At 32.4% G+C, this 16,039-nt stretch overlaps 1 protein-coding gene across 4 annotated transcripts in view; it reads right to left on the bottom strand.

Moving 5' to 3' along the window:
- The window catches only part of LOC102803895 (uncharacterized), a 100,138-nt gene that overhangs the window by 64,957 nt on the left and 19,142 nt on the right, over positions 1–16,039 (bottom strand). For all 4 annotated transcript variants that reach the window (XM_085500758.1, XM_085500756.1, XM_085500754.1 and 1 more), the window contains exons 4-5: positions 14,991–15,065; positions 10,152–10,373 (exon numbers count right to left, since the gene is read on the bottom strand). In XM_085500758.1, coding sequence (XP_085356884.1) covers positions 10,152–10,373; positions 14,991–15,065 — 297 coding nt within the window. The remainder of the gene's footprint in view (positions 1–10,151; positions 10,374–14,990; positions 15,066–16,039) is intronic.

Genomic DNA, 16,039 nt, shown 5'->3' on the forward strand with positions numbered 1-16,039 from the left:
AATGTCGCATATTAAGATACGAGTAAATGCAAGCGAAAAAAGGAACATGACATTTTTTTTAAAGATCACTTCGCTCGCAATATTTGCAATGAAATTTCTGCTAAGTAATTGAATTTCAAGTGTTTTTTCAATAGCGAAGAAATGAAAGGTAGGATCAAATGTCAAATGCTGACATCATCAATTGTAGCCGCTGAGATGGTAGAGGGCAGAGAGGGTTAATTCTCACGAGATAGGAAAGACAGAATTATTCATTAGTGACTTGCTATCAAGTTGATAATGTTTATTTTTTCATAAAAGCAATTAATTTCTCTATTTACAGACTGCTACAGGATTTATTATCACATTTATATTTCATATATACCCGTAAAATGTTACATTTTCGCTGCAAGATGAAATTCCATTAAAGTCACTGGGCTGGACAATAAAAGGTTCACTACTGAAAAACTTATTAATTGCCCAGACCTTAAAATTCACAAAAAGAAGCATCTTACAAAATAGAACGCTTGCTAAAAACCTCAAAGGATAGCCGGTGGTTTTATACAGAACAATATTTCCATGCTCCAACCGAAGATGGCTGAATTTCTTCATCTACAAATAAACGCAAGCACCTCAAATAACCTGATATATCTCACTGCTGACATTAATTCTGTTCTTAATTATGCAAGAGAGAGAAATTTTCATAAATAAGGGAAAATGTCACAATTGTGGAACATTCCCGTTGTCATCAAATTATCAGATTGTACAAATTATATTTTACAATAAGTCAGTAAGATATCATTTATAAAAAACAAACAACCATATAATGCAGTCAGATAAAAGCGTACATGAAAAGATTACTTGTAAGAAAGAAGAAGACAGACTTCCTTGATTTATTCGTAACATGTTCCTGATATTTTGTAGACCCGATCAAACACACTTTCCTACAAGTTTAGACAACAATCTTTAAATGTTCAGTTCATACTGATATCAAACCAAAATAAGACTATAACTTTTTTCTATAATGTCAAATAGATAATGATTAATTAATAATGATTACCGTATAGGCCAACGCACTGTGACGTTATACGTGTACATTTCGATTTTTGCCAAACAGCACGCAAGTGTTTGATAACAAATGTTGCAATCTGCGGCAACAATATAGCCCATAAGTTGTTTTATTTAAATGAAGAAGAAGCAGAGAAAAACGCCGCTATTTTATCTTCAAGAGCAAACGATCGGTTCTCGCTAACAAGTCACTGCACATGTGCACCCCCATGCAGAATGTAAAGAAGCGGGACAGCAGTACAGATTATGATCAACATTTCGAAAGAATATAGAAAATAATGAAACATTATGCAGGTTTAATGTTGTAAAATTAACAAAAGTTGACTTTGGCATTCAAGGGTTTGATCCAAAAAAAGAAATGTAGAAAAAAACAACTTAAGAAGGTAATGTAGGCAACCCGAGTTGAAAAAAAACAAATTTCATTCAAACCAATCAATGAGCAAGCAGGAAAATATTAATGACTAGTATGGTAATTGGCCTTACCTTCTATAAACAGTGAAACTAATTCACATACATGCAGCAGGATTACATCCGACTAACAGCGGAAAGAAATCAGCTAGGATGATAATATGCATCATCCACTGCTCTGTGCTGCCGTGAGAGATCCCGATGTGTCCATGCGTTAAAAGCCAAAACATGACTATGTTGCAGTCACTAAAGAATTCTAAAGAGTTAAGTACGTCCCTTAGAGCCTCTTTGATAATAACTGGACTGAGACAAGTTATATTCATAGCGTGTTAAATGAGTTTGTTTGCATAAATTCATTAATTTATTACTCTATGCTATCAAAGCATGAAAACTCATCTGGATAATCTCTAGCCTAATAAATATAAGAAATTCAATTTTTTGTTTATGATAATTGCTTATTTAGGGAGAAATAATCATCTAAGTCATCATGGATATTCACCCAAGTGAAGTGAATTTGATACAATAAGTTTTGTGTGTTGGAGGGGGGCCTGAAACATTGTGCAGCACGAGATGAGAGTCCCCAATTTAATAACAAATTTATTCAGTAATAACTGCAAGAAAATACAGACAAAACAATTTTATTACCATATGATATTGTATAATTTTCTCATCAATATTCACAAAATACGACATCATACATTATAAATAAATTAAATTATTATTATTATACATCTGTCAGGTTATCTCTATCTAATATAAACCAATCGTAATTTTTCCTATAATAATAATTTTATTTCAAAGATAAAACAAAGTACGTACTCAAAACAGTATGCGGTCGAATCAACCTCCGCTGCATATCTGTACGTTTTAGACATGTATGCTTTCCGATATCCTTGTGACAATAACATTCTAATTTTACTTGAATCATCACAGTCACAAGTCGCAGTGCGCAGTACACTTTTAAAATTTGTGTAAACAAACAATGTCAAAACTCTGTAATGTAAAAAGTAGAAGCTTTGAGATTGTTATTGCATAGAAAACTCGGTCAGGTGTTCTTCCATGGAGTATTGTCACCAGACAGTCGGATTATAATAAAAGGCGCCGTATAAACGGGAAACTGTCAGACTGATTTCATTCATATCAAGAAGATATCAAGATCACAATCCACAGATTATGAATATTGACTAATCCATTGATTTATGCATCATTTAATTCGCCAAATATAATCTGATAAAACTGCTCCAATATTCTACCTTAGTTTACATGATGCAGGTATGAGTCTATAGGATTAAAAGATACAGAAAAATATAATGAAACTAGCGTAACTCAAACATTTGCAAGTTGCAAGCGATTTGTTCAGTATATCGTTGGCTAATATAATAATAGGGCTGAAAAGAAATGTCCTCACGTGAATGAAAATTGATTATGCCTCTTCTTGTAAACTCAATATACCATTGAAGTAGACATAAGCAGCACAAAACACAAGGGCCCCAAGGTTATGGCGAGTGTTATGCAAATAGGAGCGATTATGAACTGGAAGAATTGGTTATAAATTTGTTAATAACGTGATGAAAATGTTTAAAGAGGAAGCTGTTATTCCAGGGATTGCGCCATGTTGTTGATTACAGTTAAACACATTGTCTACTGAAACAAATTTTTCCCATTCACTTTGACTATCCATCACGGCTTTCAGCAAGCAATTTGCTCATTGTAATTTTAAACTAATTTTGCAAAGAATGACTTTGATATTTGTTCACACCAAAACTGACGTCGTCAGGTTAAAAACATTTTCTGGTCAATTATTTTTTGAGAAAACTATACAGGGGACATTTGTTTTATTTCAAATTATTATAACTTTATATTTTCCACAAAAAAATTACATTTTTTTTTTTTCAATAGAAAAATTCTGAAAATTATGACAAAAACCCTAAAAAACCAGATGGGAAAAAATATGGTCATATCAAGATTGCAAGATTGCCACATTCAAATGCTCTATGCTTCAAAACTAGATCAGCTACGTTAGTTGTTTTATAAAAACTAAGACTTCTGCAATAATATGAATTGGCTTGTCCCTGAGCACAATAAAAAAAATTATTGAGTATTATTGGACATAGTCATAGCAACCAAGCTGCCTACCTGAGCCTTTAAACGAGTCTCTAAACTGAACGTCAAATGGTGGTGACAAGACCCCCACAAAAAAAAAGAAGAAAATTGGATGCGAGTGTCAATCTGTAAAACCTTAACGGAGCAAAGTATGTTCACTTGATTTGATGTAATATGACCCAAAGGAAGGACACGTACAATGCAAGACTTGTGTCTTCCTTCCTTCCCAGAACCTATATTACTACAATATACAAGATAACGTAAATCGCTTTAATTTTTCAAGAAACAAATTTTCATAAATCAGTAAAAATCATGAAATTTTGTAGCAGTTGAAATTTCTCTGGACTTCAACAAGATTTTGTCTTCACAAATAACAAAAAAATCATTAAATCATGAGCATAGAAAAATTAAGCTGTACTCAGGATTATGGCCAATTTGCACTGACATAGCAACCTTGGAAGAAGACAGGAAAAATCACAAAGACTCAAGCTGGGATAAATTTGCTTGATTGATTAGAAAGGAGTCCTCAACAGAAACTTTTCATCTATGGACTAATTAGCAGCGTTCGTCTATTCTGTGAAAATTAAGTACATTTCAACAACGACTGCAGTAGACATCAGTTATGTCAGAATTAAGTCAAATGTTATAATTTTAGCTTTTAATAAAATTGGTAGCACAGCTTACATTTGATTATTAATGTTAATCCAGTAGAAATGAACATAAAGAACTCTTTCGATTACAAACACATGCGACCAGTGTTTTTTTTCCTCAGGCATCTTGAAGCATGGCAGTTTTACCATGATAAATAATAGAAGTTATGATTATAATAATGAAGGATATTGTTTTGAAGTAATCTACTCATTTAAGTAAAATGATTACATTGTTATGCAAATGAAGCAGCAATTAAAAACATAACACCATTTTACACCTAGCTTCAAGCATTTCATCATAGGAAAATGTACACACAGTTGACATTTATGAAAAACAGCCTGTACACGTACCAGTATCAAGATCTAATGAAAGTTGAACGCATTTAGGTAAGTGGTTTCTGAGTTGAAAAAAACAACAACTACTATAACCATTATTATTTTTCGCTGGACCTTTCTAACAAAACAAAGTACAATTCTGACTGTATTGAAAAATAAGTCTGAGAAGTCGGGTGATTGCTGCTAATTGGAACAAACATGCGTTATTAACGATAAAAAGTTCAGAAATTACGTATTCACTGCCAAATTGAATAGATGTGCTTATTTGAAATACAAACACCAGAAGTTGGGCAGTTGCGTGATCGTTACCGAAGTGAATAGGTGTAATCAATCGAGATATTGAGAATTAAACTTACGAAAAAATTTCAATGAGTGTAAATTAAAGTTAACATGCCTTTCGCAAGTTAATTTGCCGCACTGAAATTCAAACATTGATATATAATAATGTTCCATTCTCGGTTAATATTAACTGTATTATTTGGTGCGGGCTTATAGAACAAATTGACATTCACAGGAAACGTTGCTCGTAACCTGCACATGGCAATAAAATGTAATAAATAGCAGGCACGTATTCATCCAATACTAAGTACAGCTTGATGTGAATTTGACGTGAGAAATCATTCATCTGTATTGAAGCCTTGTTTGTTATACTGTAAAATGACTAATTTTCACTGAGTTTAAATTTCACTGATTTGCCATTTCAGGCATATTCAATGGGTTTTAAATTCACGGTTTTATCATTTAGATAATGTGTTCTGTGCTAAATTTTACATATTCACTTGGTTTTAATTTAGCGCATTTTTTATTCAGCGAAATAAACAAAATTAAAACCCAGTGAATAATTAACCCTTTTACAGTATACCTGAAACCATAGAAACAGGAATTCCATGCACATGCAGGGTTTCTGTAATATTCAAAGATAGAATACTAGCCTTGAATCCTGTGGAGAAGAGACTACAGAAATATCTTGATAACAGGAAATATAATCGTACAAACTAGTAATAGAAATCATTTCTGAGAAACCTTAAAGTGAATGTTGTCATGGAAATAATTGGCACCAAAATTAAACTGTTATTTATTTTGACACCCAACCATAGACATATGGTTTTCCCTATGGAGCCATTATATTTTGATCAGAGTATGGAGAAAAAAAGAGCACATAAAAAGTAACCATATCAACTATCAACACTTAAAATAGGAAATGACTTTTTTTAAATAGAGAATTAAATTTTGTTGAAAATAAATTTTAACGATAAATAAAAATAAAGAAGAATTAACATATCCAGAAAAAGAAATTAAAGTTAAGTTCTTAATATGGACAATTTTTTTTTTACCAATTATGATTAAAGCGAGAGGGTTGTCACCTGCGAACGCGAGGGAATTGAGTCCCAAGCGACGAAAACAACATTCGCTAAAAACGCTAAGGCTCATGGATAGACGCTTGTTTGTAAACAATGACACGCTATGGCCATCTGACACATGCGCAGGTGACGACTCCCTCGCTTTAATATTTTTTTCACATTGTATTTTTTTTTCCACATTGAATGCATAGTCCTTAGTAGTCAGTAACATATGTTGTGGAATGTGTTCACTGCATTAATATGCATATTGAGTTAATCATCTTTTCTAAGCAATTAAACTTTCACAACATATCGAAAAAAAGCGTAACAAAGTTACGCTTTCTAATTCAAGTATCCACTAAAAGATAAATAATATGAAATAAAGCAATTCTGTCCTACTGAAAGAAATTTCAAACTGACAGTGCTATTTATTTATTTATTTATTTTTCATTTGATATGAATTTTTTAATTTGTTGAATTATCATTAATATTCATAAACCAATGTCATAACTGGTAGTGTGATTGTGACATCTGCATGTCTACAGGAAACCAATAAATCTACAAAGCACAGTGCTTGTCATGAATTATCCAACAGATTTCCTGCTGTTATTCATAACACTATGCAGTATATCTATTTATTATTTCATATTCCTCTGTTTAATACACTGACATCAATAATTTCAATGGTTAATATTTTTGATCAGCAGTAGAAGAAGCTTTAGATAAGAACAGTATTTAAGTCCGTACCGTATGTTGTAGGAAAATTATTCTATGTGCATACATGAATTGTGTACAATAACCCAATAACAATCCATCTGTTTTACTGTAAAAGGATTAATTATTCACTGGGTTTTAATTTTGCTTATTTCGCTGACTGCAAAATGCGCTAAACTAAAACCCAGTGAATATGTAAAATTTAGCATAGAACACATTATGTGAATGATAAAACCATAAATTTAAAACCCACTAAATATGCCTGAAATGGTAAATCAGTGAAATTTAAACCAAGTGAAAATTAGTCATTTTACAGTATTTGGCAGTGGTGTATTTTACGTGACAATTGACAAATCATGACCCTTACCCCTGCACAATATTGGTGTGATAATTAAAATCTGAAAATTGAACGGCTTCATTTTAATGCTTGTAATAACATACTCCACTTGACAGTGCAGCCAATATCCTATGCACACTGTGTTAAATTAACAAACGATGGTTTCTAGGAAACTACACACAGACAAATTAAAATCATAGACTTTATGTATGTATTAAAATAAGGGATTCAATATGCAAATTGGAAAAACTCAAATGGGGTCATAGTAATATTACATATTACTGACAGTTTTTTTGGAGTAATTTAATTATGGTAATTCAATCAATTGCTCATTAATTATTTGACTTTATATTTTAGAATAATAAAAAAGCAGACAAGGCAGACCTTGAAAATTTAACTAAAGATATAACATGTACGCTCATGTGGTGATGGGTTGAACGGGTGGGGGTTGTTGTGGGTAGGTGGGTGTTTGAGGTTCGGATTTCTGTCACATACGTGAAACACCCAATACAAAATTTTTAAATTATTCCATGCAAATAATTATTAAATTTTAAACACTAAATACTATTTAAGTACATGTATGTACGCATCCTATATGATTCTGAGTCTTAATTAGTTAGACACGTTATTTTACCTCTGACCCTTGGAAACTAAACAACCGATAAAGAACACCCATCCATGACAAGAGCATTAAAACTGTATAAACATATGAAGGTTTGTAAAACTAAAAATGATCAGATTAATGTGTCAATTCCAAATAAAATTGATAATACATAAAAAAATAGCATTGAGACAGGTTGACATAAAAATATGTTTTTCGCTCCTAACTACAATGTGTTAATAATAACACAAGATTGTCGTAAAGTAGACTGGAATATTACCTTATACTATCTTCCTTTTTAAACCATCATTTAGAGGGAATAGAGCAAAGCCTCAGACAATATACGATGTGTATTAAACAGGAATCCTCAGCTGCTCACAGCACACATAATCACCAGTGTGTATGTTAAACGTTGGAATATCCGGCAGCCTCTGACTCACTACAGTGTCAGACACACTGAATTTTACAACTAACCTTGTTATAGTGTGAATAAAAGTGTTACATATTGTGCGTCCAATATCAGTTATCCCATTGGATCAATAGCTTGGAACGTTCCATTCACTCAGCATGAATGGACAAGGGTAGCAATTCTATAACTCATATCCCTGCAACTGTATAGCCAATTAAATTTTATGGAGTACTTGGGTCAAACCATTTGTCATTAATGAATGTGTGAGGTACTGATGATAAAAAATTGAACATTAAATAAATTAATAACCTTGATATTTTTAACTATTTATTTGACAGAAACATGGAAAATTTCTTAATAATTAATTAAGGTACCATGTATATTTTCAATTTTATTTTCAATTTTATTTGGTGAATAACGATGAAACTAAAAAAATTGCAAGTTACAAGTTAACAGTATTCACAATATTATATACCAATATTACTCAAAACCTGGCTATATACTACAATACCAGCTGTACATATAACATATTAACCTTCCTGCTTCAAAATGGAATATCCCAGTACCATTTCTGCCACTTGACTACATTGTTATGGTAATATGGTTAAATTGGCGATTTGAGCAATGAAAAAATTGGATGGGTACATGGAAAAGCCTCGGGCACAATGGATTAATTCCGTCATGGCATGATGTTGGCATGACATCGACAGGAAATGAGAACTCAAAACTGTATTTTATCCGGTCGATAATGTAAAATAATAGTACACCAACTCCACAAAAATTGGTACAGAATTTGCGATTTATTCATATCTTTACAGTAGCACCTGTACATCAATATCAAAACACTCAGAGCAAATGTTTTTTTTAATTTTAGATTAGATAGCAATGTTTTAATTAATTTTAGTGTCGCAGCATTATTCAATTATATAGGCTATCAAAAAGTAGCGTAGATTGTTTGATAACGACATTTGTAACAAAAGACGTAACACCTGGACTCAAACTGATAGAAATATGACAGAGAAGGTAACAACCAGGAAAACCTTAATGTTTTGTTGTTAGTGTGTAGTAGTCACTATTTCCTGCGATCCTATTACAAGAAGTGTCATCGACTTTCACAAAATTTTGTATTCACGAATGCCAATAAACATTTAAACGAGAATTGAGGGTAGTCACTATTTACTACGATCCTATTACACGAAGTGTCATCGACTTTCACAAAATTTTTTATTCACGAATGCCAATAAACTTTTAAACGAGAATTGAGTGGTTTACAGTATGAGAACACATACAAACACGTTTTATAACATTGTTTGCTGAGAATCTCGCCAACACAAGTGAAACAAAAATAAATCCACATGACGTGCATGCTTGGTTGTCATTTTTTAAATGAACAAACCGTGTCTGTGAATTTTTCCACTTTTTTTTCTGTTTTCAAATTAGATGGCTTGAAGTTGAGAGATTACAATCTTGAGTTTTCTATTTCTCTTTCACATGTTTCCATTAAAATCATATGTAGATAATTAGATTTGAAAATGGTCAGTTGCAATATTCAAAACTTATGCGGAAATACTGACTGCTCAAAACTATCAATACCAAAAACTTTTCCATCAAAATTCATTGACTTGTGATGTTTTATTGTTTTTGCCTCATCGCCAAAATGGCAGGTTATGAATGACTGAGTTAGTGATGTAAACAAGTTTTTCGGACAATTTTTTTCAGAGACTAATAATCTCACTGACCTAGCGTGAATACACACCATATACATGCATATAATCTAATAACAAATTCATTCATCTGTTTTCAACCAATCTTTGATCATCTATATGCATATATTTCTGAGTAACAGACATTACAGATCAAATCAATGTCGCTACCTTAAGTTGTACTCTGACACACTATTAAACCCCACTAACTCAAAAATATAAAGAGAAATAACAGACTCATCAAACACAAGTATATAGCGTGAAGAATCTTCTGCAGAGAAAAAAAAAAATATTCTACTGATGACATCATTCCGCATCATACACAACAACCAAATTATCGTAAGTATTCTCCAGTACCTACACCGACAGCTAAACCGTCTTGTTTACAATATTAAAAATACAAACACAAAGATTTAATGCTTTTCAAAAACCTTGTGCACTAGAATTGAGGAAGAGAGGCCACCTATTAAAGGCCACCTATTAAACTTGCAATAGTAATAACTCACCTTGATATTGACATTGATGCCGGCATCTATCAATAGTTTGACTACGTGATAGTGTCCATTTTTTGATGCCAAATGGAGAGGTGTGTGTGCTGGTACAGTGTCCTCTAACAATGCCGGATACTCCTTTATAAAGAGTTGTACAGTCTTGACTCTTCCATAGAGAGCCGCTAAATCTAACGGAGAGTGGTTAGACTTGTTTCTGTTAGCTGGTCTCCCTTGTTTCTATTCAAATAAAATAATGAAAATTAAAAAAGGCATGACAAATTAATATTTTCGTCAACAGTCAATCTTGTTCGTATTAAGGTAGAAACCTACTACCTAACTTTTGAGAAAGTTGGTCATTAAGTGCATGACAATGTTTATTGGTTTATTATGTAAAATTGTGAAGCTATTGTCTCATGGCACCATGAAATAGCATTCTTTTGCGTGTTACTGTGACGTATTTTGAGAAACTTGTCTTAATATTTTTAGGACAATTCTATAAAGTACAACGTTAATGAAATTTGCATTTTTTGCCACCTTTTTAAACCTAGATATTTGAAATAATTGAGAACAATAAATATGTACTCCATCATTCACAATATACAACTTTCTCAGCCTATATGTCACAATTTGCCTACAATTTAAGATAAGACATTATCTCAGCCATAGGAAACTATGGTTAAAGCACTATAATACTGCCAAAATTACCACTATCCACAGAAATACATGTACTACTATCATTTTCTCAAAAATTAAGCTGGTTACCTCAACTTTTTTTAACTCAATATCCTTATATTGTACAATTTATTGGAAAATGAATAAATTCTCGGTATTTAAAATCATGAGTAGGCTTCTACTTTAAATCAAATACACTTGATGTACTTGGTAGTATTTATGCTCAATAAGGCCCAGAAAAAAACAATATTCATGTTTACGGTCAACATATATGTCAGAGTTTTTATTAGAATCGCAACAACCCTAAATCTCCATAAAATGATAATTTTAAAAATAAAATAAATCAAAGAAAGCTTAGAAAGAACTCCCATGTGCTGAGAGTATTGGAGACACATTAAATATAATTCGAAATTACTTAGCTGAAAACTAATTATGCAAATCAGAAAATTAATATGACCAGATTTGAGTGTAAAACTAATGAGGTCTGCGCAATGTAACAGAAAATCTATGTCTCCAAGTTTAATTGAAATGTGATTAGAACCAAAAAATTATGAATTATTATGCTTATTAGGGAATTAATATGAACAGATTTTTACCCCAAACTAATTAGGTTTGTACATTGTCCTAGAGCATCTTTGTACTAAGTTTCATTGAAATGGAATAATTAGCACCGTGAAAACTCCAAAATTTCGACCCCTCTAAAAATTTGACCGCCTATTTATTTGCCGGGTTTCGGTGTTTTATTTACCTCCAAATTTTCGACTCCACTAAAAATTGCCGACTCATTCTTATTCGAAAATTGCGACCAGTTTTAGTTTTCCCCCAAACGAAAAAAAAAACCGATGTGAGCGTTCAAACGGGACCTTTCTCAAAGGCATGAATCCGGGTTTCTGATTGACTGAGAGATTTTTATTTTATTGGTAACGAAAATATATTCTAAATAAACGAAGTTTCAAATAAAAACGAACACAAAAATCTCGGCATGCTGCGTTTCTGAATTGTTGATTATTACTGTACTCAGTAGTGATTATAATAATGTACACAAAATAAATTTGTTGAATGGTTATGAAATACAAATAAAAGTCAACTTAGTTTCATCGTAAGTGAATGATTCCGGTCTCGTATAAACGTTTGATGCTGTAGGATATCCGCCATGTTCTCTTAGGTCAAATAGGTCAAATCGCTAATTAACCAATCAAAAAGCTGGATGTTGCGAAAACGGCATGATTTTTTTTAAATAAAAAAATTAGTTGTTTTTAAAAAATAAACTGGTCATCTGAAGAATAATTTAACATTGTTCACAGTGATAACAGCTCATTCTCGAAAGGAAGCTTACCCGCTCACGCTAGTCACGATAAAAATCATACTCGTGTACTCTTGAATAGACAGACGTCAATGACTACGGTAAAACTTAGACTCTATTTTAGCCGGCAGGATTGATTGAAATGTCCGAAAAATGACGCCAAAATACACCTTAAAAGTCCCATTTTATTTTCTTAAATCCCATTATATTTTTTAATCCAAGGGCGAATTTACGGCAGAATTTGGTCCCTCAAATCACCGGTACGGTGCTCAAATAAGGGACACGTGAGCTTTGATTCTAACCGGATACATTGCACTGGGTCGGGGAGATCGTTTGCTAAACTTCCATGTATCTTTTGTCCAATGGGTACCTGTACTTCGAACATTCGCAAGTTTTCCTAGGTAGTGCGAGACAGCTTTGTCTTTTGACCTATTAGTTTTGTGCTGACCTCTTCTCCGCGTCTTGATGTTTTGTTTTGCTTGTCATAATACTCACTGATTGATGACTTTGTTTAGATTTTGAGTTACAACTTGGCCACGACCTTTGCTTTTACCGTGAAACATGAGGAAGTTTACGTCAATTGACGGACATTGCATTTTTTAAAAACTAATGAAGCACACTGTCTATCATCCCCATTTTTTTTTGCTGATTTCTATTCTGAAAAATTCGACTGTCCGAAAATGCACCTTAATTTTGACTCTAAAAACACGTCACATTTCTAACACAAATTATTTAAAACCAGTCGAAATTTTGGAGTTTTTACGGTACTTTAGATATCAGTGTGAAAGATTAAAATTGGTTAATTATGCAAATTAGGTAATTAATATGTACAGATTTTAACCCACAATTATTCAGGTCTGTCTATTGTCCTACAGCATCCATGTACATTCATTGATATGTGATGTATAGTACCTGAGATATCAGTGTGAAAGTTGGTTAATTATGCAAATTAGGTGATTAATATGCACAAATATTTACCGGAAACTAATTGGGTCTGCATAATTCTAGATTCATTGAAATATGATGATTAGTACTTTAGATATCAGTAGAAAAGCTGAAAATTAATTATGCAAATTAGGTAATTAATATGCACAATTATTTACCCTAAAACTAATCAGGTCTCTGCATAGTCCTAAAGGATCTATGTACCAAGTTTCATTGAAATGCGATGATTAGTACTTGAGATACCCGTGGAAAAGCTGAAAATTAACTAATTATGCAAATTAGGTGATTAATATGCACAAATATTTATCGAAAACAATCAATCTCTGCATAGTCCTTGAGTATGTAAGTACCAAGTTTCATTGAAATGTAATGCTAACTACTTATATCAAATGCTGAAAATTAATTAATTATGCAAATTAGGTAATTAATACGTACTGATATTACCATAAAAACTATCAGGTCTGTGCAGTGTCGTATGACATCTATGTACCAAGTTTCATTGAAATGTGATGATTAGTACTTGAGATATCAGTGGAAAAACCGAAAATTGACTAATCATTATGCAAATTAGGTAATTAGTATCCACGGATTATTACCAAAAACTAATCAAAACCTAGCATTAGTTCAGAGCATCTATGTACAAAGTTTCATCAAAATCCAATGAGTGGTTGTTTAGATATCAGTGGAACAGTCATGGAACCACTAAAAAATAGCTAATTATCATGCAAATTAGGTAATTAATATGCACGGATTTTTACCAAAAATTAATCAAATCTGCGCATATGTTCAGAGCATCTATGTACCAAGTTTCATCAAAATCCAATGAGTGGTTCTTTAGATATCAGTGGAACAGTCATAGAACAGCTAAAAATTAGCTAATTATCATGCAAATTAGGTAATTAACGAGCATGGATTTTTACCAAAACCTAATCAAATCTGCGCATTGGCCCAGAGCATCTATGCACCAAGTTTCATCAAAAACCGATGTATGGTTCTTGAGATAGCAGTGGAACAGTCGGACACACATACACACATACACACACACATACACACATACACACATACACACATACACACATACACACATACACACATACACACATACACACATACACACATACAGACACACTAACTGCAAAGACTCCCATTTTGTGCTTCGCACATGGGAGTCAAAAATCTGCACATTGTATATCAATTTTGACCCCAAAACTTGTTCTTTTTCTGGGTCTAAGATATTTTTTTTTTAAATGTAGAGCTAATGGAAAATTACATCTGTTTGATTTAAAATTAACAAAGAAAATAAAAATTCATGCCATAATACTTGCAGAAAATAATGGTATCCAAGGTACAATAACGCTCTGAATTGTGGTACAGAAAACTGAAAAGACATGCGCTCATTAAGGTTGCAATGGGAGAGAATTCATAAAGCTTTATTTTAATAAGGTCTTAGAACTATTATGTGAAATAGTTGAAGGTCTGAATTTAAGCACACTACGAGAAAAAAAATGTAGATTAACTATTAAAGATACTACATTGATTCGAGTTGATATATGATACATCTCATCAAAAACCAGTGAGAATAAACTTTATGCAAAACTTCAGCGAAAATTAATCCCAGCTTAAATAAATTATTTCACAGCATTGCAACCTGTAGTAATTTGGAATAGAAATAAATGTTTGTGAATCCAAGTATATTGGTACACCATTCAAAGACCTTAGAGTGAAGGAAATTTACACACAACCAATTGGAAAATGACTGTCCAACAAAGTTGCGGACATAGGCTACCTATATGTAATAGTTGGCAGAAGGAATAAAATTTGGATAAGCAGGTTTGATCAGAACATATTTTTAAGCATTTTACATACAACCTGTTCATACAGCGTTAAACGCAGTGTAATGGATGGATGAGCATATGTAATAAATTTTTATTTACCTGTAAGAGTTGTTCCACAACTTCAGTATGACCATACTGAGCAGAGAAATGCAACGCCGTATCGCCATCAGAATTCTGTAAAAAAATGTTGATGTTTATCACAAATGTAAAAATGTTTATCAGAAATAACATAATGCAGACATATAATTATCCATGTCCCACACCCACAAACATAACAATACACAATCTGGCCACTAGTCGGCCATTTAAAATTAAACTATCAGTGTGAGTAAACCCACCATTGGTATTTACAAGACTGAATGAAGTCAAATTTGAGTGAATACCAAAAATAACAAGCCATGCATGGCATAATCCCTGCTAGTTATCAAATTTTATTTAGATATATAGTTTTTTTTATGGTAATATAGTTGGAGCCTAAACATGTCAGACATAAGGATCCAGAAACTCGATCAAGACCCATAGGCAATGGGAAATAATAATATTAAACAAGCAGCCTATCGGCTGAGATAGCTCCGCTGTTAGCAAGGCACATTTCAATTAAAGAACTGAAGACATCATTAGAAAATGAACAATATGAATAGTATCAAAGCAATCGAACTGACAGTTTTTAACAAGAAGTCGAAAATATCACTTTTTACCAAAAATTACAAAAATATTCACCAAAATAAATTAATTAGAGAATTGAAGATATCATCACAAAACGAACAAATCTGAGAGAGGTCCACATGTAGTACCTATATATGTAATATCAAAGCAATCGGACTTACAGTTTTCAACAAGAAGTCGAAAATATCACTTTTACCAAAAATGACAAAAATATTCACCAAAATTAGAGAATTGAAGATATCATCACGAAATAAACAAATCTGAGAGGTCCACATGTAGTACCTATATATGTAGTATCAAAGCAATTGGACTTGCGGTTTTTAACAAGAAGTCGAAAATATCACTTTTCACCAAAAAATGACAAAAATATTCACCAAAATTAGAGAATTAAAGATATCATTACAAAATGAACAAATCTGAGAGAGGTCCACATGTAGTACCTATATATGTAATATCAAAGCATTTGCACTTGCGGTTTTTAA

Source organism: Saccoglossus kowalevskii, chromosome 1 (assembly GCF_978046115.1).
Source record: "Saccoglossus kowalevskii chromosome 1, keSacKowa6.1, whole genome shotgun sequence".
NCBI lineage: Eukaryota > Metazoa > Hemichordata > Enteropneusta > Harrimaniidae > Saccoglossus > Saccoglossus kowalevskii.